The 26,509-nt window shown below is 40.7% G+C and overlaps 1 protein-coding gene across 1 annotated transcript in view; it reads left to right on the plus strand.

Moving 5' to 3' along the window:
• The first annotated feature begins 16,713 nt into the window (after positions 1 to 16,713).
• COL8A1 (collagen type VIII alpha 1 chain) overlaps positions 16,714 to 26,509 on the plus strand; it is a 171,708-nt gene continuing 161,912 nt past the window's right edge. The window contains exon 1 of the mRNA XM_019968899.2: positions 16,714 to 16,900. Within this exon, the coding sequence (XP_019824458.2) occupies positions 16,773 to 16,900 (128 nt within the window). The 5' untranslated portion in view covers positions 16,714 to 16,772. The remainder of the gene's footprint in view (positions 16,901 to 26,509) is intronic.

The raw sequence follows: 26,509 nt of genomic DNA on the forward strand, positions 1-26,509 counted from the left end.
TCAGTGGTGAAGAACCTGCCTGCCAATGCAGGAGACATAAGAGACACAGATTCAGTCCCTGGGTCAGGAAGAGCCCCTGGAAGAGGATATGGAAACCCATTCCAGTATTCTTGCCTGGAGAATCCCATGGACAGAGGACCCTGGTGGACTAAGATCCATAGGGTCACAAAGACTTGGGCACAACTGAAGCGACTGAGCACATACATCCTGACCACCTTCTGCATGACTGCCAAACCTGGGGACAGCAGTTCATCCCAGAGCCCTTCCTATAGCCAGTGGACCCTGTATCCCTATGGGATGTCTAGTTCATCACTACAGTTTCCAAACACCCAACTGTACTTTGCATTCAGTGGAGTCAAGGCGTGATTGTGGTGACTGAGTAAACAAACATTTTTCTCCCCCTTATTAAAATTCTTATAATTGTTGGAGGTGTAAGCTAAGGACACAGTGAAATAACCACTTTGCCATTACATGACCAGGGGCACCCAAAAAAACTCTTTTGCAGGAGAGTGCAGCTGTGGACAGACTTGATAGATGTGAAGTTATTCCCCAATCCATCTGCAGAGGATCATAGACTGATGGCAATGGGCATCTTCCACATAGATGATAGGTTTAATTCTATAATTCTTGTGGGATGAAGCCATGTAGCTAGGTTGAAAGTCAAAGGGGCACATGTCACTTCTGGACCAGGTGTAATTGCTGACCTCATGTGCAAACTCCTTTTTGCTGCATCATGGCCAACAACTGCTGAGATAATAGCTGTTCCATAAGGCACATAGGAACTGTGGGGCCCAACTTGCAGTAGACCCACCTGGGTATTTTATGTCACTAAAATTTTGAAGTTTTTGTTGTTTTCCCAGCATGATCTAGCCTCTCCTGACTGATCCAAGTCTCTAAAGTCAAGATTATGTGCAAAAATAGAAGTACAATTTAACTGGAACAGGCTTGACCATGACAAACTGGAGGAGAGAATCAGAAAGATAGTTTGGGGTCAGGTAATTCAAAGCTTTGAAACCTACTCTAGCATAGAAGGTCTACTGAAGGAGAAAAGTACTACATGAGGTAAAAATAGTTATGTGAAGCCCAGAGAAACTATTGGCAGAAAGGAATCTAAAAGCTGAGAAATGCACAGTCAATAGGAGATACCAAGGAATGGATGATGTCCCCACTTTGAGATGCAAAAAGGCTGAAGTAGATAACTGAGGTCAATATAGAGGGGCCAGTAGACAGGAGATACCAAAAGTCAACCCAAGAAGTCTAGAAGCCTATGGCTGTCATGGGAGCTGTATTAATTTTCAATGCCACTATATTAAGTTATCTCAAAATTAGTGGCTTAAAACAACACAGATTTATTATCCTGCAGACCTTATATGACAAGTCTGACCTGGACCCCCCTGTCTAAAACCAAGGCATCAGCAGGTCCTTTCTGAGGAAGGGATGATCCATTTCCTTGTCTTTTCTAGCTTCTAGAGGCAACTTGCATTACTTGGCACATGGCCCCCTCCCTCTATCTTCAAAGTCAACAAGGTGGCCACCTTCTGACACTTTTCTGGTAACATCTCTTTCTCTGAACAAATGAGGAAAAGTGTTCTGCTTTTAGAGACCTATCATTATCCTGGACTCAAGCAGATAATCCAAAATGATCTCCCCATCCCAGCTTTCTTAACTGCATCACATCTGTAAACTACATTTTGCCACATAGAGTAACATGTTCACAGGATCTGGGGATTGGGATGTGGCCACATTTGGAAGCCCACAATTCTGCCTACCACAGTACCCACCTATTAAGAATATGGAAGAGTCAAAGTATCAAGAAACAAGAGTGTGGGACTGTCAGGAGAATAACCTCATTTTAATACACTCTGCACTATAGCAGCCCAATCCTGTGTTCAGTGGCTCTTGCTCTGAGACCCCTAAAGGGCAGGCTCAGTGGTCTAAATAAAAAATGATAGACCTGTACTTTGCTTGAGGCAGAGAATGGTATAGACAGTAGTGCCCATGATGACCTGAGATTAACCCTTTCCATGTACAAGGTAGAGGCTTGAGTGAACAGGTGAATGAATGGAGGTAAATGAAATATTGACCAAATAAACAGAACTTGACCAAAGTCCGGATACAAAAGGTGATTAAAGAGAGAGAAGAATGAAAAAAGCTGACAATCAAGGAAGCAGCTAGAAGTTCAAGATCGGACAGTGAAGAAAGCATGGAGGAGGATTGCATGGGATATCTTCCCCACTGTGCTCTGAAATTTCATTGTTTTTCAGAATTTCTGTTACAGAGCTGTAGGGTTAAACATACTGGCAAACAGAAAGCGAGAGATGTTTGAGAAAATATATTAATTATATGTTTAGAAAAAGACTATTGGGCAGATGTTTTTCAGGGAACCAAAAACTACACATAACATTTGTGGGAAAGAATTGGGGGAACTTCTAATTAGGAGCATAGGATCATTTTTAAAGGAGATTTTATCTTCAAATAAATCTGAAGAGATAGAACCATGTTTTAATTATGAAATGATGGCTTTGAGCATGTGTACCCTAGATCTCCCCAGCAGAGGTTTGCTGCATCTGGGTCCACTGACTTAGTAAGATGTGGTGGAAACTGAAAACTATACTAAATAACAACCCCTGTGGGCAACACCCGATTAAATTTCTTTCTGGCTTTTGCACAATGGTGGCAATGGCTATAATCCAGAACATAAACAAAAAGTCATATGGAAGCAACAAACACATTAACAAAAAAACTTTTTTATTATTCACCAGTCCAAAGAACTTTTTGTCTAAGACTTTGTCTGTGACTTATTTATATTAATGAGTAACTCTACCCATGAACATAAAGCACAGATGACTACAAAGAGGCAGCATTTACGTAGTCTAATGATTCCCATGTATGGATGATAGATGTGCATGCCAAGTTTGGCATTCCATTTCAGAAATTGATTTAATAGGATGGTGACAAGTGAAGTGTGTACATGGGCAGTCCCATGATAACCCAGACATTTCTATTCTCATCTCCGGAAAATCAAGTCATTCATTCTCCATTACCAACGTGTTTCAGAGCAACATGTAAATAAGTGGCAAACTGCCACACACTGAATTTGCTAAAATCAGTCCCATGGTATAAATAGAAACCAGAGCTATAACCACTACTAATGCATTATGCTAGTTGATGAGAATGACACAAATCTTAAACCTCCTGTTTCTTGAAGCTTACTCTAGGGGCTTGACAAACATCAATAAACAAGGACCAGAAAGAATCAATTTGGCTTGCCACTTGAATTATGAGTTCTTCCAGATATCCACAAAGATTATCCTACTAATGTAAATTGTCTCCAGTTAAACTTCAAATGGATGCTGGTTTTCCCTGCCATGCAATACATTCCTGTTTACAGTACATCTGTGTACTAGAGTGCTGCTTATCTAGGAAAACTATCTACACAGGAAATGAAACAAGACTGGAAATTCCCATTGGGTCTTCCTACTTTTTAATCAGTATTTAAAGGGGTTTGCATAACTGGGCATTTTATAAACATCAGTCATGAAGAACTGATCTCACACTGTGGAATCATTAACAAGTATATGCCAGTATACAATGCATCTAACATACAACCATGAGAGTGTATGTCTGGAGTTTACCACCAATCATCTAGCCTTAAGGAGGGTGGCTAGAGTCACACACTCAACACACTTTTGGTTTTCTTCTGTTTCTGTTTCCAACATTATGTCACTTTTAATCCATCTAAAACCTGGCACCATGAGACTTCATCTTTGATGGCCTCACAGACTCTTAGCACAACACCTGATTTCCATCCTGGCTTTCCCCATCAGACTTGGTATTCTTACCTGGTACCCTTGTCATATTCATTCATCAATCCATATTTTCCCATAAGTATTTATTGAACCTGACTCTGTGTTTCTTGGTAGGTAGTGAAAATACACTGGAGAGCAAGACACCAATGTTAGACCCCAGCTTTCCCTAACAGATCAAGCTTTAGCCTGGTTCCTCCAGCTATACCCCCTCAGTCTTGAAAGGTTCAAGAGGGCCACTTGGCCCACTACCCTGATACAGATCACGACACAGGCATCATAGCCAAGCTGACCCTGCTCCATTAGCAGAGACACAGAGAAGATCTGTAGAATGTCAGGCCCCTGCCCTAGTTGGCCCTTCAGCATCCTGCACTGCACTGTCTCTTCGTGGTGTCAATGAAGATTCTACAAAGATCTGTAGCCACTCAGCCTGCAACTGCTCAAAGCTCAATGCCTAAACTTTGGTAGAAGAACTGTACTGCTCTTGCTGCTACTGCTAAGTCACTTCAGTCGTGTCTGACTCTGTGTGACCCCATAGACGGCAGCCCACCAGGCTCCCCTGTCCCTGGGATTCTCCAGGCAAGAACACTGGAGTGGGTTGCCATTTCCTTCTCCAATGCATGAAAGTGAAAAGTGAAAGTGAAGTCACTCAGTCGTGTCCGACCCTCAGCGATTCCATGGACTGTAACCTACCAGGCTCCTCTGTCCATGGGATTTTCCAGGCAGGAGTACTGGAGTGGGGTGCCATTGCCTTCTCCGATTGCTCTTAGGTAATTTTTATTTATTTATTTAATTTCTGCTCTTAATGACTTTGCATAAATCTGTGTCATTCTGGGAATGAGGAAAGGAGTCTCTTTGGTACCACTCACTCCCTTTATACAATACTTTTTTGCTTCCAAGGAAGATGGATCTATATGGGGGAAGTGGATTAGCTATAGAAAGGAATGTCTTTTCAGTATCTGGAAGTTCACTCCCATTACTCACAAGCCCTGTTCTCTCTCTCTCCAAATGTCCTTTCAAAAGAAAATAAGAAATAAAAACTCTGGTTACTAAAGCCAATCTATAGACTTAGATAATTGCTGTTTAACTTCTGCTTACCCACAACATGCTGTTTACACTCACCTAGTGAAAGTAGTTTCACGTTAGTGTCAAGTGAAGAAAATTATAAACAGTTACGGAAATTTAGTGCAGACTACACACATCAAAAGTATATGAAGTTCCAAGTAGAAATTGGGGACAGAAGGAAGTTTCTAAAGCATCCCAATGAGTGGTCTGTGTTCAGAATTTCTAAGAAATCTGTACAAAATTTTTGCTATAAATGAAATGCTGTGGTCAGATTTCAACCTTTTCCTTCAATTTTCTCCCAATTGCATTAAGGTCCAATATTGAATCAATCTGTTTTATACAGGCAAATGCATTCGGCACCCTAACACTGAATCAAACCATCTAAGTGCATCACCCTCCACAGTATCTGAAATTATGTGGATGTCACTTCATGCAGTAGAAGAGTTTCTTCTGGGCAGAGTGCTGAAGGGAAGGAATCGTTTGTAAAAAATCAAATAAAATAACAGAAAAAGTCTACTCTTTATAATATCAAGAATTCTCTAGCCATAGACGTGTGTTCTCTTTACCTCTATACAATTCAAAAATTCTCTGACACACTACTGGGATAATGTCTCTCCTTTCTCATCTACTAGGGTGATAAAATTATACTTGCCTAGCTCCACTAACTCCAGCGTTCTTGCCTGGAGAATCCCAGGGACGGGGGAGCCTGGTAGGCTGCCGTCTATGGGGTCGCACAGAGTCGGACACGACTGAAGCAACTTAGCAGCAGCAGCAGCAGGCTATGCTCAATGTACCAAGTCGCTTCCGTCGTGTCTGACTCTTTGCGACCTCATGGACTGTAGCCCTCCAGGCTCCTCTGTCCAAGGGATTCTCCAGGCAAGAATACTGGAATGGATTGCCATGCCCTCCTCCAGAGGATCTTCCCAACCCAGGGATTGAACCTGCGTCTCAGTCTCCTGCATTCTCAGGCAGGTTCCTTACCTTTAGCACCACCTGGGAAGACTGCCCTAAACACAGCTAATAAAATGAAATGAGATAATACATGTGGAAATGCTCTGAAAAGCATCAAGTGCTATTTGTACTTAAGAGGAAATAATGTTGGTATCAGTGTTGGTCCTAGTGGTGGGGGTGTGACAAATTCTCTGGCAAGGTTTCCAAATTTAGGGACCACAGAGCATTAGTTCTATGGGAAGTCCCTTGGAGAGAGGGATTAGTACGAGGTTTGTCCTGTAAGTCAAATAATCTTAGGAAACGCTATGTGTAGTATGTTTACCTTTTAGAATATGAAAAAACACATTAGCCACGGAAGGCTCGGAATAGCCATGCAATAAAGAAATCTATCTAATTTTAATAATCCAGGATTGCTGAAACATAATAGATTGGACATATTTTTTCATATACCTAACACCTACTAATATTCCAAGGCGCCAGAGTCCCACAGAACATTATTATTATTCAAAGGGAACAGAAAATTAGATTCTCATCTGGACCAAATGCTCATGGTATCCAGTCATCACAGAGGGTCTGAAAATGAGAAGTAATGAGTAACAGGCCAACTCCTTCCCCTCGTGAGACCCTATGCGAACAGCGTGAAAGGTGAGATTTTTAATTTATGAGTAAAGGCAGATACTGACTTCTTCAAAAATTAAGACCTAGGATGCAACCTAAAAAGAGGGCCCCAAATACTTCCAATCACTACAGATGCTGTTAATAGTTATGTCACAAAGAGAAATAGTCAGATGCAAATATATTCATGGATTTTATAGATGTTTCATCTTCATAGTCTCAAAAGGGACATAAATCAACAAGTGTTTATTGAGGCAGTCAGCCCTAGGCTGGTACTTCCTGCATTCAAGAGACGTTTTGACTTCTCGGTTTGAGAAACTTATAATCTAGAAAGCAGAAGTGAAGACAAGATTCCACAAATTAAAATAGAAAGCAATATCCATTTGTGACGATAAACACATAACTTATCTTTAGAAATGTCTAGTAGGAACCCTTCTGGTCTAGTCATAGAGAAAGTGGGGAATGGGGGAAGACATCTGATCCTGAACGGGGTTCCTCCATGCCACATGGCCAGATGCAATCTGCTGCTGCTGCTGCTGCTAAGTCGCTTCTGTCGTTTCCGACTCTGTGCGACCCCATAGATGGCAGTCCACCAGGCTCCCCCGTCCCTGGGATTCTCTAGGCAAGAATACTGGAGCACAGAAAGTCAAACCCAGCACAGAAAGTCAAATCAAAATGAAGGGTCCAGAAAGGGTACAAAAGACATACAACAAGATGGAATTTAATGAAAAAGTAGGAAAATGAAGATATTGGAACATTGAAGAAATGAGGACAGTGAAAAATAGGATGAAACCAAGATAGTATGAAACAGACACCTTTTCCAAAAATCCAAAGGACCAAATCTATAAATAACAAGTTACAAGAGTTTCATGGGATCAGGTCACTTTTTGCACAGATATTTGAGTCTTGCTTCTTAACAGGCCGTTTTTCTTCCCATTCCCTTACATAGGCATCTAAAGCCCATTTAACCACATGTTAATAACTTTGGTGTCTTTAATGTTATCTTGTGAATAGACTTGCCTATTTTCTTATGCATAGAGTGAAACTCCAGGATTGTGAATTTCCTTCTAGGAAAAATGATGCTAAAGCTGAAACTCCAGTACTTTGGCCGCCTCATGCGAAGAGTTGACTCATTGGAAAAGACTCTGATGCTGGGAGGGATTGGGGGCAAGAGGAGAAGGGAACGACAGAGGATGAGATGGCTGGATGGCATTACTGACTCAATGGATGTGAGTCTCAGTGAACTCTGGGAGTTGGTGATGGACAGGGAGGCCTGGCGTGATGCGATTCATGGGGTCGCAAAGAGTTGGACACGACTGAGAAACTGATCTCATCTCATCTGAACAGAGATGAAGAGGATCTGGTATTGGCACACTGAGTATGCTCACAAAATAATACAGTGACCCTAAGCACAAATTATAAGGGGCAACCATTATATGTCCACATTTAGGAAAAAAAATCATGAATAATATAGAAGCCAAGGTTGATAGGTGCCTCCTTAGCACAGTATGCAGCACTTCAGTCTCATAATCTGAAGGTCCTGAGTTCGAAGCTCAGAGGGACAACACAAAGCTTTTGTGTTTCCCTGATAATCTGCCTACAATGCAGGAGACCCTGGTTCGATCCCTGGTTTGGGAAGATCCCTTGGAGAAGGGAATGGAGAATCCCATGGACAGAGGAGACCAGTGGGCTACAGTCCATGGGGTTGCAGAATCAGACATGACTGAGGGACTAACACTGTCAAAGTAGAATTCTACATTCTCCCCCTTGTTGTCATGGAGGCTCTTGAAGGCTATCTTAGGATTTCCTTTGAAGGAAACAGATGGAACCAGATGCCCTGAGATAGCATCCATCACAGAGCATCCAAAGATACATAGCACCAATTTTTTTGAATTAATTAATTTATTTTTGGCTGCACTGGGTCTGGTTGCTGAACCGGGGCTTTCTCTAGTTGTGGTGAGCAGGGGCTCCTCTCCTGGTGCAATGCACAACTTCTCATTGCAGCGGCTTCTCTCGTTGTGGAGCACAGGGTAGAGACCACAGGCTCAGTAATGTAGCACAAGGGCCATGGGTTTAGTCACCCCTTGGCATGTGAAATCTTCCCAGATCAGGGATAGAACCCATGTCTCCTGCATTGGCAGGCAGATTCTTAATCACTGTACTACCAAGGAAGTCCAAAAGCATCGATTTTAAGTGTACTCAGTAATGAAAGTGCTAGTTGCTCAGTCATGGCCAACCCTTTGTGACCCCATAGACTACAGACTGTCAGGCTCCTCTCCACGGAATTCTCCAGGCAAGAGTAGTGAAGTGGGTAGCCATTCCCTTCTTCAAGGGATCTTCCCAACCCAGGGATCGAACCTGGGTCTCCCACAAGGCAGGCAGATTCTTTACCATCTGAGCCAGCAGGGAAGCCCGCTCAGCGTTAGGTACAGTTTAAGTCAGTCAAAACTCTCAGCATGTGATGGTATACACCAGAAGAGTATATTCAAGCCCTTTTTACGTCAAAGCAATATTGAAACATATCTACTCAAACAACCCTCACACCTTGACTGAATTACCAGGCAGCAAGACACAGCGGTCAGGCCAACATGCAGACTGTCCCTCCTGATCCCATACCCCAAACACAAAGCATATCCTACGTTCCTCCCAAGTGGCGCCAAGAAGGACCAAACTTTGCTTTTCTATGTGTTTCTCCATGCCACCCCGATGTACACCTGGCATTCAGAGTAACACACCCAAAGCTCCCTCTCATGAGCAAGGATGGTCGTGGAGCTCCTGAAGTGCCCAGTACTTAGCTCACCCATGGAATTTACAGTATGGAATAGAAACTGCCTATTTATCTCTGCTCCCCAACAAGACTGTTTAAATTCCTCAAAAATGGTAATGAAGCTATATTGGTCTTTTGAACACAGTTTCTATGACCCTGACAGAAACATACTAGCAGTTCTAAAAAAAAATTTTTTTTCAGTCGAATCAGGTAAAAGGGCTAGGAACAGAGAAAGGTAGGAAAGGATTTATTTTCAAAAAATGTTCCACAGTCATAAATAGTTACTCACCACCTATTCCATGATAGGCCCTGTGTCAGGGGGAAGAGTTAGGGCTCCAAGGATGGAGCAATGAATTTGAGGATAAAATAAGTGAGCATATGTGTAAAGAGTAGAAAATGTCATAAGTACCAATTTCCCTGGGAGGTTCAAAAAACGATCAGGAAACATTTCCTAAAGAAGGTGGTTTTGAAGTATTAAAGGATTTGAGAAATATTCACCTGGCAACAGGCACTCCATTGACAATAACATAGATGAAGAGCTACAGGCACAGATATTATGATGAGCAAATTGTTTCTCCTGACTGAAGCGCATTTACAGGGTATGTAAATGAAATGAAGACTGGGCTTGAATTTGGGGGGGATCTTTAATGCAAGAATATGAACTTGGATGTTTTTTCAATTGAAATATAGTTGATTTACAGCCTTCCTAGATGGCTCAGTGGCAAAGAATCTGCCTGCCAATGCAGGAGATGCAGGTTTGACCCCTGGGTCAGGAAGATCTGGAGAAAGAGGTGGCAATCCACTCCAGAATTCTTGCCTGGGAAATCCCATGGACAGAAGAACCTGACAGGCTACAGTCCGTGGGGTGGCAGAGTCAGACATGACTTAACGACTAAACAACAGGTGATTTACAATGTTATGAAGTTTCAGGTGTACAACACAGTGATTCATGATTTTTAAAAGTTATACTTCACTTACAGTTATTATAAAACATTAGTTACATTCCCTGTGCTGTATAACATATGGTTTTCTTTACAAACAGAGTGGTATTGCTGAAGGTGTCTAAATGAAGACATGACATAATCATTGCTGTGTTTAGGGTGATTGCTATAGGGGCAACAGGCCAGGTAATTTGGGATAGGTAAGGTCTGATCACCTGTTAGACCTCTTGTCTCAGATAAACATTTTTGCCTGTCAAACTGGAGTTTTTCATGAAAATCTTAGGTTGTATAAGATATAACTCTAAGCAGGAAGTATGGGATTTATTAAAATTGAACATGAGGTAAATATTAATAAAAGCATAAGAGTAAATCACAATTAGAAAGCATGGAGGATAGACGATAAGGCAGGATCATGAATTATTCAGCAGGGGAAGTCTAGGACCAAGACATTCCCATATTTTAGATAGGATTTAAGATGGCATATGGTAAGGGTGAATATATTTCTCTAGTACTCTGGAAAGCTTTTACTTTTCCACTCTTAAGTAAGGAAAAAAAACTCTCCCTGGACTATATTTTTCCCTCTCCATTGCACAGCCCCCATGAGAGAATCCCTACAATGAAATTTTCAACAAACAGAAAAAGGATGGAATGGCTTTAGGTGCCATTGGTTATGGAGTGGATAAATGATGAAAAAAGGTTCAGTGACCCTAGTAAAAGTCTAACAGTTTGGGAAACTAAAAAGAGTCACAATCATTTAGTCTATATTGAAAAAGGCAACAGATTTTTGCTAATTAAAGAAATAAAGAGGTGGAGCACTTGGGAAAGGGAAGAATTCATAGTGGGAGAAGAATAGATAGCTTCACAGGAAATCAAATCAATTTATTCAGACATCAAACAAATTCAGCACAATAAACAGAATTTTCAGAAACTGGGGCTCTGTATGGTGTGGTTACATTTCCACCAATTAAAAGGAGAATTACTACTTGATTCAGAATAAAAAATTAAAAGGCCTCAAGGTTTAGAGGTTGATGGCTAAATCTGGGAGTGCTCATTTGCTCAGTGGGTCTGACTCTGTGACCCCTCTATAGCCCTCTAGGCTTCTCTGCCCATGGAATTTTCCCCGCAAGAATACTGCAGTGGGTTGCCATTTCCTCTTCCAAGGGATAGTCCCAACCCAGGGATTGAACCCGAGTCTTCAGCAGCTGCTGCATTGGCAGGCAGATTCTTTACTACTGAGCCACCTAGGAAGCCCATACCTGGGAGACTTCTTCCCAATCCTGAGACTTTGAGAGACAATGATTACAGTTAAGAGCTAATTAAACCCCACCTTTGGGGATTCTGGATCTAGAATACAATGTTTAATGTTGGGGTGTGATCCTTTTATAGCAAACACTGGACTAATGCATTATAAGCTTTACTCTTATGACTCAAGTTGAGCATGTGTATCATGGATCATCAGGTTGACTTCATGGGGATGTTGAATAAAAGGAGCATCTACTAACTAGTACAGAGCAGGCATCTGAAAAGTGGAAAGAGCTGGTTAAGCCTCCTTATTTTACATACAGACATTGAATCCAAAAAGGATAAAACATCTGCCGCAAGTTTGTATGGGTAGTTAGTGGCCCAGCTGGGACTAAACCCCATATTTCCTGACCCTCAATCCAGTGCTCTTTATAAAGCCAGCGGGAGCTGTGAGGCAGTCATCTGTGGATCACCCAAGTCAGTCAGCTCTCTACCATCTGGGCCAACAGGAAAACAGTGACTCACAGAATCCAACGTTCCTCTGGAATGTAGGAGAGGTGTGCTTTTCTTCTGTGCTGTGAACCTTTTCAATTTTTGTAAATAAAACCCTACTTTAAATGTCCTAGGAGAGCTGGCAATTGTAAGTGCCTTGCGGTCCAATATCATATTTGGTGATACTTAACAGAAGCTTAGGCTGACTGACTGATGGGTCAGCTGATAGACAAAAAGCAAATTTCTGTACATCGCACTTCAGATCATTTTGATTTTTGTTCAGACCCAAAGCCATGATCATTTGCATTTTGAAGCAATTGAGGAGTGGAAGGAAAAACTGAAGGTTGAAATTTGCTGAGGATAACACATAGGAAATAATTCAAAGTATTTTAACAAACATAAATGTGACAGCATAAGTTTTTTATACCAGGGTCCACTGTTTCCTCATCCAGAAACCTTCAAAATTTAAGGATCTCTACATGAGACCTATTATCTCTGGACTGATACTTTTTTTCTTAAAAAAAAAAACATATATATATATATTATTGAAGTATAGTTGACTTACAATATTTCAGGTGCAAAATAAGGTGATTCAGTATATACATATAACATACATTATTTTTCAGATTATCTTCCATTATAGATTATAAGATACTGACTATAGTTACCTGTGCTACACAGTAAACCTTTGTTGTTTGTTGCATACCTATTTTTTTGAACTAGAAATCTAGCATTCTATTCATACTAAGTCAAACATGTGGAATCAAAATGTCATAAAGTTTTTAGTTAGGCAAATGTTCCTAAGTTTTCTAAAATATATATATTATACATACTATTTATAAACATGTAAACAAAAACTTTTCTACCATGTTTGATAAAGGCTTGAGTAAGAACATCAAAGAAAAAGAAAAGAGATGGAGAAATTGGAAAAGCTAAACTAAATGAAACGGGAGCACTGACTATGAAGTAGAAAAAGTGAAATAAACTAGATAAAAGTAAAAGATCATCTTTTTGATAACATTAAAGCTACAGCAGGTAAACTAAAGACCAGCGCCTTTGATACACAGAACAGGCACCAACCCTCACATTAACCTCATCTATCATCCTGGCCACACTCTGGGAAAATTCTGCCTTCCCATCTCCTAAGAATCACCCAGGACACTGTAGGGACACTCTAGGGTAGAACTACAGTCATTTTTGCCACCTCACGCAGACCTCCAAGTCTGCAGGACACAGACAGTCAGTTTTCTCTAAGTATGCTCATGGCCCTGGAGAGACTGGCAAGTATTTATATGCAAAGCTACTATAAACAGCCTATAAAAAGAAAAGCGAATTCTTAATAATATGCTATTTCCAGCATGCCATGCTATGGCTCAAAAGTCTCCAATGACTTCTCATTGCCTAGAAGTTACAGTTCAGACTACTGAGGTGACATTGAAGGCCGTCCACAGGCTGACTCCATCTCTCCTTTCCTGTTTCTTAGCTTCATTGTTCTGCTATACAAACACTTCCCTTAAGTCATGCCGGCCATTTACCATTCTCCACATATTCCTGTGACTCCCCCAGTTGTGTACATCTCCCCCCTTGTCCTAGAATTCATCACTCACCTGTTCCAATTCTACTTTCCACAGTCAACCCAGATGCCAACACCTCCCTGAAACCACTTTGCTACCCAACTAACAGGAATTTCATGGTGTTTTTTTCCTTCCATGAGAGTAGATCTACATTCTTACTATTTCCCTCTGCTTTGAATACCCCACACTGTCTGTATCCATTCTTAATAGGTATTTATTAATTGATTAATTCTAAATTTAAAAAAAAGTTTCCATTTTCAAAGCGCTTTAAAATAAGGTAATAATCTGTAGCTGTTATTACATTCACACAATGGAAACTTCAGAGCCATCTAGTATGTTGTCATTGGATTCCTTTCTTTCCACAAAAGACCAAACTAGGTCATTTCAAACCTCAGTCACCTTCAAGAGATTCTAGAAGGGCACTCGAAGAGTCAGCAAAGAGATCACATTCCTGGATTCCTGATTTGTTGTTCAGATCTGCTAAAGTTAGATTCAGGCAAGTGTGAACTGGAGAAATCAACTAACCGTTAGCACCATCCAAACAAAATGAAAGGAGCTCTTTTGTTACATAGCTGGATATTCAAGTTTGAAAGGAGGGAGTGATGGAGGAAAAAGGGAAAGAAAATACAGCCTTCCCTTTGAATGTGCTTTTCTTGCCTTTTCTGTTTCTATTTTTCACAACTATGTGATGGATCTGGAATGTCTGAAGGCACTAAATCAGAATTGAAAAGGTGATTTGCTATAATCTGATAAGGATATCTACTAATACGCGTATCACCCAGAGGTGACTCTAACTGGGTCCTAATTAGCTTTCCCAGAAAACATTTCTTCACTAAACTATAAAGTTCCAGAAGTGGTAGCTTTCCTGTGAAATCACATTTGATTTTAAGGGTCAACCCCAGAAGACTCAATGCAGTTTTATTTCTAGGTCCAGTAACAAAGCTGTTCATTTCATAGACTTCCTTCAGTGGATTTAGGCGTATTCTCAGAGCACAAACATACTATTTGTGAAGGGGGTCTAGAGATGAAAAATTATAACTATTAAGACAAATAATCAATGTCATGAAACATCATGAGTAACATCTGAGTAACTGTTCTAACATCAAGGTTGTGTTTATAATAAAGAACTTAAATGTTTCACCTCATATATCATTAATTCTCCTCATATCCCAGGCACAGGGGGTTGTTGACTCCCAGATGTATCCGAATGAGAAAAGATTAGTTATGAAGAAAGCAACTGAGGCTTTGAAGTCTAGAGGCAGACAGATGGGATTATGAAAATGTGAAAGTTATGTTCAATGTAACCTTAACACATATGGCAACTGGTATTACTATTATCCAAATACCACTGTTGGATATTTTCTTAATGAATTTCTTTAAAATCCTTTTTTATATCTGTGGACCTTTTACAACCAATGATTCTTAAAGGGAGGAGGAGATTTTTTGTGCTCCTCCTCCCACAATTTGGGTAAGTGTAGGCACATTTTCAATTATCATAACTCAAGGAGGGTGCTACTGGCATCTGGTGGGTAGAGGCCAGAGATACTGCTCAACATCCTATAATAGCCGGAAAAAGTTCTCACCAGAATTATCTGGACCAAGATGTCAACAGTACCCAGTTCAACATATTCTGCTCTTGGTCATCATTTTTCCTTCTCTTGGAGTCTGATAACTTCTCCTCACTCCACACACAAAGACATCAGGACTAACCGGAGGCCAGCTCAGGCATTCTATATGGTGGCCCCTGGTGGCTCAGACGGCAAAGTGTCTGCCTGCAAAGCAGGAGACCCGGGTTCGATTCCTGGGTCGGGAAGATCCCCTGGAGAAAGAAATGGCAATCCACTCCAGCACTCTTGCCTGGAAAATCCCATGAACGGAGGAGCCTGATAGGCTACAGTCCATGAGGTCACAAAGAGTCGGGCACGACTGAGTGACTTCACTCATGTGGAGGGTGCACATGCTCTGGCAGCTCACCAAATATGGCTCCCCTTTTCGTTAGCTTGAGCTAGTTGCTTAACCCTTTGAAATTCCTTTCTTTAAAAAAAAAAAAAAGAAAGAAAGAAACTACACAATATGAATCATATCTAACTCCATAAGGCTGTGGTGAAATGAATCAAGTTTCATATATGTATGTATTACTATACATTTATATAGTTATATATCAATAGTGTCAGTAAAAGTTATTGCCCTTGTTCTTTTCAGGCCCATCCATCCATCTCCCTGCCCCTTTCTTTCCCCTTGTCTGTACCCCTCATCCTCAAGGCTCAGGTTCTCTCTTTTCAAATGCTTTAATTCCTGTGGTGGCAAAAATCAAACTTGGGCTAGGAAGTGAGTCACGGCTCAGCAGCTAAAGGAGTTTGTTTTTCTTTCTCTGAATGTATTTCTTAAGAATTTCGGCCTGATCCTTCAGCCTCTTGTTGGTTGAATCCTCTTAATGTTTAAGACACACAGAGAGCTATGGCACCAAGACGTTTTCCAATTGCTAGGAATGAGAGTTTTTAAAATACCGAAAATAACCAGAGGGCAGAGAGCCCTGCAATCCTGTTACATAAGCAGATGTTGGAGGACCGAGGCTGGTTTTGAGGTTCCTTTCTCCACAAGCCAATCTCTGCTGATCCTCTCCAACCTTTGCTGGATTTACCTTAATGCTGCAGAAGTCTCCAGAGGGGCCTCTGGACGCTGCGCACTACCGGCAGCACCGGGAGAACTTGCTGGTCACAAAGCACAGTGGGGAGTGATGAGTGGAGGGCCGGCTTTCACCCGCGGGGGGTGGGAGACAGGACGCAGGAGGGCGGCCGCATCGCAGCCGGCTGTGGACAGCCCTTCTCCGCGCCCACCCAGAGCTCGGGATGTGCTACTCCGACAGCCAGCTTCCCCTCCTTTCCCTTGCCTGTGAAATTTCAAATATTCCTGAACCGTTATTTAGGTTTTCGAATTCACAGAAAATACCTATTATTATCTCCGTCACTCACAACTCGCTCCCCAACACCACTACCATCTAAAATGTCATACAAAATGGCAAATAATCAAATTCCCCTTTCCCTCCGTATCTTGCTTGTTTAACTGTCTCAGTCTCCTATTCATTTTCTCCCCCAATCTCTTCCCTGTTTGTGGACTACATCCCTTTATAAGTTTTCTCTCTTGTCTCTCTCTTTTTCTCTTCTTCTCCCTCCTCTCCCGTTCGCTCCTTAACCCTCCTCCCTCCCCGCCCCTCCTCCCGCTCTCCGGCTCCTGGCTCTGCCCTCGCCGCCCCTCCCCAGAGAAGAGTGTCCAGCTTCCCGGGGCTGCCCGCCCGCTGCTGCTTCTCTGCCCACCTACCATGAGGAGCGGCTCCTCCCACCTGCCCATAAAAGCCAAGTGCATGTTACCAGCAGCGGATCAGAGCACTTTCCCGGTCCTCTCCTGTGGGAGCCCCCGAACCTCTCTCCTGGATCTTACGTGCTCAAGGTAAGATAACCCTTCTGCAGGCATCTGACCTACTGGGGGTTGCTTTGGGGGAATCAGTTTCCCCTGGTCAACGTGCTTACTGTTTGGTTAGAGCTGATTCTTATGAATGCCAGATCGGCTGCTCCTTTAAACCAGCAACTGGTTTGAAAACAAACTTCTGTTTGAACGGTAAAATAAAAGTTCGTTTGGGGCAGAAACAGCAGCATAAATATTGCAAAAACCTTTTCGCCTTTTAAATCACTTTTGCCCCCGGTTGCTGGCTGTTGCCGAGGTTAAAGTGTATCCGTTTGGGGTGCTTTCCTGACCGCTTTTCATTGTAAATATTTCACGTAACAGTGGGGGCAAGGATAACTTTGTCCCATTGTCAAAAATGTACTTTAAAAGAACACAATTAGTTTCCTAAAAATAGCACAAAGGTCTGCTAACAATTTTGCCATGTTTTCCAAACCCCCAAGACAGCTTCTGTGAGTCCTTTAAAAAATATCTTTCCAGGTTTAAGTGCTTGGAAAAAATGATGCCAACGGGTACCATTTGCCCAGAGACCATAATCAGGTGGCTGGTAAGATAGGAAAGAACAAATCCAAATTGACAAGCTACAGCACAACGTGAGAGCACAAAGTTGTCTTTTCAAGACGTCCTAAAATGAGAATTGTGCTGAAATACAAAAGTGTATAAAAGAACTTCATGAATTTCTATACACACACCTAAACATAAAGCATTTCAATGTGTTCCACAGTCAGAGAAAAATACAGGCCAGATTATCCAATACTTCTGTTTACACCCGAGGGTTGTAAAGAACGATCAGCTTGAAGGCTTTGGAAGTTTGATCCCTGCTTGTCACCTTCTTTTCCCTTATCTAGTAAAAATTGATCTGATTGGCAGATAGATAGTCTTTAAGCTACCCTCATTTTTAAAGATTTCGGACTTTACATCCTGATCTCTGAGGTCTGAGAATGTGTGTCGTGCACCTGTGAAGGAAAAACGTCCGCCGCAGCTACTTCTGGAAAACCAGACACTTAGTCCATGAAGTTTGCAGTCAGAATCTGCGGGCTGTGTGGGATGAAACTCTCTCATGTGGGAGAAAAACCCTCTTCAAATATTTCCTCTGGGGAATTGCACAAGCCAGCTGAGAGACGGCAAACCAAAGCTGGCAGTCAGGAAACCAAACCACTGTTTCAGCCCTCAAGGTTCTTAAAGTAAGAGAGGAAGAGTTTTCCTCTTTTTTTTTTTTTTGGTTTGTTTATATTGTTTCACTTGAAAAAGGAAAAGTCTCCAAAGCTGTAAAAAATTCTTCACTATTAAAGAACATAGAATCATTAGAAGTTTAACTGAGGGTCTTCCAAACCTTTCCTCCTTATCGCTTGCATATCAAAAGAAATAATAAAGATATTTAAAATTTCTGTTTGGCATGGAGAGGATTCAATGCTATTATTCAAATGAAAAAGTTATATGTAAAACTTTCTGTCATGTGAAATTTTGCTTCATTAGAAAAAATTATTACTAGGAGTGCGGTTTCCTTTAAGAAAATGATATAAAATTACTATTGGCCATGATAATATGTGACCTGAGCATATTAAAATACCTTTTATCTCAAGCCACAGTGCAGACTGCTTGCTTCATATTTGCTGTAAGTGGGTAATCAACCATGACAAGAGCACAGGTATGGGACTGGGCCAAACCAAGTGTGTGGTATGTCCAAGCTAATTCCTCTTTTATGTTAGTGCCGGATTCACGCCCATCATCACAAGGGTGAAAAGACACTGCTTCATTCACCAGATCCCCTTGAGGAAAGTTATCTTTTCTGGGAGGAAAAAAAAAAAGTGCTGCCAGTGTAAAAGAGCTCCCTGTTATTCCTAAATGTGGGGATGAAAAGTGTTCCCCCAGGGTTTGCTTCTGCTTTTCCTGGCAGTTAATCCACTCTACCAGCTATGAACCATTTCATAGTAACTGCTTTCCCCATGTGCCATCACATTCAACACCCTAAATAACTAGATGAGATCATCCTAGACTGCTCATGACCTCACTTTCCCAGGGGTCTTTACCAGACACTAAAAATGATACTTTCTCCATAGTTTCCTCCTTAAGTTTATAGAAAAATCAGTAGTGGGGATTCATGGAGTCCCCACCAGTGACTCCCCCCTTGCACAGAACATACAGGCATGAGTCTTGTCTATGCCATTGTATAGCTGCCCCTGGATTGGGTTGCTTCATGGCCATACCTACCCCATACCACTCCAGCAAAATTTGAATGACTCCTTTAATGTTTCTTATAAAAGAAAAGTGACTGCATGTTTCACTAGAGACACACGGGAAGGGTGCTCGGTTGATCTGGAGGGCCTGTTACATCTAGGGAAACACACATTTTAGATCTTCTGCTATTCCCAAAATTATAAAACAATATTCTTCCCATGATCAGAAGGTATATCCTACCTTAATTCCATTTGTGAAACAAAAGATGAAATGAACAGAGAATTGAGAGGGAAGCTGGGCAGAACTGCTCCTAGAAAGTGCCCTAGAAGAGAAAGATCAGAATCTCTGTAATAAATGCAACTTCTTTTTGTTCTTTTTTATGTGGAATATGAGGAACAAAATCCATATCTGCTGTTGTTGTTTTTTTAATCAATGAGTGTTTCTAATAATTTAAGATTCATCTCTACTACACCCTTCTGTAACAGAAAGAACAGCCCTTCTAGAGACCAAAATGATTTCAGGTCTGTCCCACATTAAAACTCATAGATATTTGCCAGTTATAATTTTATAATAAAAGCTACATTCTGAATATAAAAATCCTCAGAACACATTTTTAACTAATGGGTAGTTCATGTCAACAAAGCCACCTCTAACTCTCTCAAAGGGTCCAATGTTCAGTAACTATTTGAAAGTTAGAAGTTAGAGGCAGCTGTCTACTCCTCCCTATCCATGGTCTTCAACTGTGATATGGCAACCTGCAGCGTGATTGAGATGCAGCGGTATTTGCCAATCTCTGGTCCTCCAAGTAACCCTCTGGAAATTAGGTCTTTCTTCAGGCCTTGGCTTCCTTCTCTTCCACCAAGCCCCCGTGAACATCCATATGCATAACTCAAGGAAAGTATAGATCTCGAGACTAGAGTGCCGTCTTCTGAGAGTTTCATTGTTCTAGCTACTGAGTGAAATGAAAATAAAGATACAGAGAGAAGAATGAGTGTCCTGTGGAATTTAGAGAATCACTTTAGCATTGTGTAAAAAAGAACCCCTTACTACCCAAAGCATCTAAAAATTTAAATTAAGAAATAAAAAGGCCAGCTTACAGGTTGTTTCAAAATGTTAAGGATATAATGAAAAAGATCTTCCAATGACCTGACAGTCATTAACATCAGTTTATACCCCCAAGTACTAATTTAGAGCTCTGCTAAACTTCCCCTTTGCAGAGACCCAAGGAGTGAAGACTGGGAAAGAATAGCAACCACATTTCAGCACCAACAGAGAAGCCACTAATTAGACATTTCACTATTGACTTGGGAACTACATTTGCTGTTTGAGGAAGGAGGTTCTTATAGTCTATCTTCAAGCAAATAGATTTGCAACAAGAGGGCTAAAGGGAGTCACACACGGTCGGAATGTCTATAATCTGGGGGCCCTGTGAAAGCAAATCCACAAAGCTGTTGAAATTGCAAGGAATCAAACTGAAGTGACTGAAACAAAAATGTTCCCAAAAACTGATCATAGAGTAATCTGCTAAAATAATAATAAATTCCCACTTCTCAGTGTAACATAACAGCAAAAGCTATTATGGACACCTATAACTGATTATGTAAAATATCAAAACATATTGATGGTCTACCTTCAATCTCCTCTGTTAATTTTGGGCTCACTTCTACTGTCCTTCCTGGAAAATGAAAGCTGTCCTCTCCTTCAGTACAGGATTTACAGATGCAGTCATGTCTCTCTGTGCTACCTCCTTTTTTTTTTTTCAGTGAAAGAAATCTCTATTCAATCCTTATAGATCTTATAGTTTCTGGAGTACCACCCATAACTGTGGCATTTCTCATTATCAAAAGGCTCATACTTCTCTTAAACAGGTGATGTAGATTTTCACTCCAACAAATAATAAACCTTTACATTTTTCTAAATCTTAATTCATATACCTAGAAGATAGGTAACTTAAACTTGCTACATGCCTCCAAACTGAAATGAAGTATCTAAGCAGTTTTATTTATCTAGGCTGTAGTCTAACTTCTTGGGGTTTAAACTTTTATTTAGGGAATCACACAGTACAAAGGCTGAAAGAATCCTTGGAGCTAATTTTAACAAAGTTAATTTTACAGATGAGAAAAGTCAGAGAGGCTGATGTTTCCTAAGGTCACCCAGACATGAGTAGGAGAAGCAGGACTCGAGTTCATATAACCAAACTCTCTGTTCAGGGCTCTATTTTGAATAATTATCATGTGTCTTCCCCATACAGTGTGTATCTAAGATGTCTCTGACTATGACGAGAATTCTGTTGAAACATAAAATATAGAGTTCTTAAAAACCGTAACTGGTAGAGGTTTGGGGCTTCAGCTGTACCTCTCCTACAGAACGTTCAGAAACACTGGTACAATCCCTTATGAAGAGTGAAGTCGCTGGTTGTCACCATCACTGGCACCTTGTGTGTCTTTATCTTCATTCCAGGGTCTTATATGTAATAGCTGCTTGGTAAACCTGTGTTGAGAGAGTGAGTGACTGATAAAAAAAAAAAAGGCTAAGTATAAAATATCCATATTTCTTAACTCCTTCCATAAAAATCCTTACAAGCCTATAGGTACTTATAGAGACTCAGATCCAAGTATATGAAATTTAAGATTCCCTGGTGCTTTAAGTAATGTAGGAGAGTTCATTTAGCCTTATCAATGGCTGAGCCATTTCCCTGCCTACAGAGATTTCATTAATCCTTACATTTGCCTGAGTTCTAGGAATAATGCTATTTTTTGCAACAGGCTTAAGATTGAGTTCCAATTTTTCCATGACAGAACAAATGTATTATTATTTATGTGATGATTTACAGCATAACCTTCCTCTTCTGGCATCACATTGACAGTGTGTTATCAATATACCTGGAATCTCCTCAGGTCTTTAATGAAAGAAATGACAAAATATGCATAATGGACCATTAAGGAACATACTGGTTAAGGAGTGTAGGCATGAGAAGTGTTATGACACCAGAGAGGGATTATCAAGAGGTCAAGAGTATAGACAAGATAGTGCAGCTAAGAGGATCCATTCCTCTAAAACAGAAGAGGGAGAAACTCCGGAAAAGAGATTTTTTAACATGATTGTCATAGCTAAGACCCACTCAAATGTTTGGGAAGTAAAACCTTATTTGGGTCAGACTTCTTTCTGTATAGTACAATATTAGGAATGGCTCACATGGGGAAAAGCTTTATAAATTTTACATCTATTAAAACTCTTCTTAACCCTTAACTGGACTTCCACTGAGAAAAGAACCTCACTTGACCTCATTTTAAACTTGATCCTGACCCAGAGTACTAACTCCATGGATATAATGTCATCAAAATGCTCTCTGCTAAGATAAAAATACAACTTTTTGTAATACATGAAGTTACCCCAATGTGGAAAGTGATAAAGGTATAAAAGAATATTCTTGTCTTTTCTAGAAAGAACTTACTGAGAAAGAGAAAGATGTTACCTCAGATGCTTCTTCACTTTCCTCTAAAGCATGCCTGACAATTGTTTGCAAAACTTTGAAATAGTCATTGTGTTTCTGAAATTGGTTTATTGTATGTTAAAATTTACATGGTCCGTGACTAAGCTTCATTGTGAAAACATACTTTTAAGTAAGTCTTTCTTGAAGACTGTCTTTCTTAAGCTCTCTTGAAGTGTTTACATCTCAGGATATTTAAGCATTGGCATCATTTGATGTGCTGAGATTAAAGACAATTAGTCACTTCATGCACTACTTTTCCAACTAACTGAATAGGCCTGGGTGTGGATGTCAGCTGTTGGCTTCTCCAGGAAATAAAATGTATCAGCCTGTTGGGGAGCTTTTCTAGTCCTCTCTGCTAGCTAGATAAAACAGCTGTTTTGCTGAAATTCTAGGCCACCATTAAGGTTTCATCTATTAGGGAACTATGGCCGATTTAGAAAGACATTTGGCCACCCAGCAGTGGCGTGGCTAAGCCACAGCTGCCCTCAGTTCAACAGCAGGACAGCAGACCTTCCAAGCTGGTTGAAGAGTGTTGTCCTGGGGCAGCTGGGAGATATTTTGTGAGCTCTTATCCCATTTAGTATGTTTCCTCTATCATACCGTGTGCACGCTAAAGATAAATCTAAACTTGGTTCATAAATTCAAAGTGATGACTGTACATTATTATATTTCTTTGAAGATCTGTACTTAACAATTTTCCCATCCAGAGGTCATAGTGTTCATCCGTGCTATAAAGCCAAACAAGTAGCCTCTTGTTAAAGGGCACGTACAAGACAAGCCTGAGGAATACAGGAAGGGAGACGCTAGGTGGAGCTAAGAATTTGAGGCTTAGGTGACCAAGACTGTTGAGGTAGAAAGAATGAAGGAAGATAAAGGATTTGCAGCAAAAATAGGCTATTGGATCCACAGTCCCTAACTTCAAGTCCAGTTCCCTTCTAGCTCCCAGCTGACTCTAGTCCCCTGCTGTCCCCATGACTGGGGAGGGAGGTTATTGACCAGTAGAGGGAGCTGGGGGGTTGAGTGTCTAAGAACAGAAAACTGATTTGTTCCCAGAGGGAGCCTTCAGATTTTCATTTTTCTGATAAAGGCAGAACAAGGTGTCCTCTACAACCAGTGGCTAAAATGTAGCACAGGAGTATACCACATTGCTGATTTTCCTTTAAAAAAAAAACCCCAATTTAAGCCTCTACAAATAAATCACCTGCATTTCAGCAATGCCAGAAATGTCCAGGCATGTAGGAGTTTATTTGAAAGAAAACCATGGCAATCTTAGAAAATGTTCTTGCCGAGGCCACCACCAGCCAAGACTTAAATGTTCAGGACTAAACGCTCAATTCAGCAATAAATAAACCACATCAGCTGGGGGTCCGCAGGAGACAAGCACAGAGTCAAGGGCCGAGAAAACCTCCTGGGTTCCAAAGGGAAGCCCTAGCGTCCTGCCAGGATCAACCCCTGGTCCCCAGGAGAGGGGAAGGGAAATGCAAGAAAGAGGGAAGCAGAAATGGGCCAAAAAGGCTTTATCCAATCAAGACAGCCCAGAACTTGCATTCCAGGATCCTCATTTCTCTGGGCAGCAGTCAGTCTTGCCTAGACCGAAGTGAATACCTTTCTGTTGAACATTTCCATTGCGCAGTGGTGTGGGGATGGCTTGTTAAGACTTGAGACAATTGCAAAATTCAGAACCCTCTAGAGGATAGAGATCAATTAGGACCATTAAAAAAAAAATCCCTGGCATACGCGGAAAGAGCAGCTTGCTTTGTAAAACTTATGACATTCATAGGAAAACAGAGCAATCCTCTCTCTAGGACTATTAGTGATCTCAGTAGAGATGAAGCTGTGAAGTTGGTTCGCATGTGGCCTGAGAATCCTCTGTTCTACGAATCTTTAGTGTTTTAGTCCCCAGAACACCTTGACTGTTTCTGGGGCCTTGATCATCTTTATGCCTTAATTTATTTATCTTGAATAGAAGAACAATTCTCAAAGAACCCCTCTCTTTAGAGGCAATTAAGGTCTTGCCAAAAATTTTACAGAATGGTGCTACTTAAGCATACATAGTTAATGGATTGGACTCAGGACACCTGGAGATGGCTCTTGGCATTTACAAAGAACCAAGTTAAAATGGAATACAGTGCCAAATAAGCACCTAACTTTCCAAGACGTACTAAGAGCATTTTTATTTCTTATAGTACAGAGGACAATATTACATGTCTCAAGGGGCCAGATAAGGCCTAGGGTAAGTAGAAAAGGGAAAGAAACAATAATTAAACTATGACTTCCAGAGTCTCAAGAGGCCTATACGTTCACCTATTCATTATCTTGACACCAGTCAAAAGATAATTCCTCATACAGAAAAAAAAGTTTTTGTGATTTTTAAAGTTGTTTTACTGGAGAATATTTTTAATAGTGACTCTTATAGTATAAAATTTCTAAATGCCACTTCTTCAGCATTTTCCAAAGTGTGTTTCAAAACCAGTAATATGTGGGATACTAACATGTTTATACAGAAAAAGGTTCTATGGTCAAACAAACTTTAGAAATACTTAATCAAATAACATGAGCAATTTTACTTATTATTTTACAATTGATACAAGTAATTTTACCAATTACTTATTATTTTACAATTTTACTTACAAGATTTAATAAAGACCTTAATATGCTCTGTATATTTTCATTCTTCAAAAAAGTTACAGTAAATAGTGTGCACCCAACATATTTGATAACAAATCTTCTCAACGTTCTCTCTGGTCTGGTATTTTATGGGATAGTTTAGGAATCACAAGCCTCAGCTGTTCTCAGTTTAAATTATTCCAAGACTTACTGGGACATGATATTTTCAGTGTTACTAGTTAATATGTAATATACATTGATTGTCAGTATAGATTATGTGCTATGTCAAACCATAAAGTAAGAAATAATCCCAGTGTGATTTCCAAACCCAATTGAAAAGGGACGAAAAGAAGCAAATGAACATGTCTTGGTCCCATGACTAAGTTCTTTATGATAAGAACAGCAGAAATGTTAAAATAATTTACCAATAGTTAAGTTAAACAGTAAATGAGAGAGAAAAAGAGGGGAGGGAGTGATGGAAAGAAAGCAAGAAAGGAAAGAGGGGAAGCAGGGAGAATATTGGATAGACTGAAATGATCTCTTCCTTCCCTCATCTTTCTCAGTGTCAGGATATTGTATTACAAATAGAGAAACGGCCAACAATGAGTAATAAGTCAGTAAATGGGCAGCCTGGATAATTTTATGAATTAGCTCAACAACCCCTGAGCTGTTCAACATAAACACCACTAATTAATCAAGATCATTAACCAAACATTTTTCTTGAGAATTTACTTTATCGCCATCAATAGGGAGCTAATTCCTGGAATAGGAACACACTGATATTCTAGTATATCTTGCTACATCAGGGCTTATTGGTTTACCTATGACACTCAGACCTCCTACCCATATCAAATTGATTGCTTCTCTTAGGGTTCTACTCTGGAACATCTCTTTCCCCTTTACAAAGATCACACTTGGAAGCCAGTATCCCAAAAGCATTGCAGTGTAGCATCCTCTCCTTTAAGAAAATAAGTTCACAGTCATCCAAGGGAAAAACTCAAACTCATCATTTCTAGTTACAATTATAGACACTATCTAGTAAGTGTCTCACAGAAGCAGACACCGTACTGCTCTCATTACCTCTATTCCTTACACCAGCAGTACAAAGGTGGTATTATCATTCCCAATTCAAAGATGAGAAAAACAGAGCGCCTATTTGGTCAAGCAACTTGCCCAGGGTCACCCAACTAGAAGTGGCAGAGCCAGGATTCCCATCCCAGTCATGCTCCAAAGGCCGTAGGTTTCCTGCTCCTCCACGGCGCCTCTCCTGAGGTCTCATCATATCACAAAAGGAAGAAAAAATATCGACTCCCTGTGTC

This window comes from Bos indicus, chromosome 1 (assembly GCF_029378745.1).
Source record: "Bos indicus isolate NIAB-ARS_2022 breed Sahiwal x Tharparkar chromosome 1, NIAB-ARS_B.indTharparkar_mat_pri_1.0, whole genome shotgun sequence".
In the NCBI taxonomy this organism is placed as follows: domain Eukaryota; kingdom Metazoa; phylum Chordata; class Mammalia; order Artiodactyla; family Bovidae; genus Bos; species Bos indicus.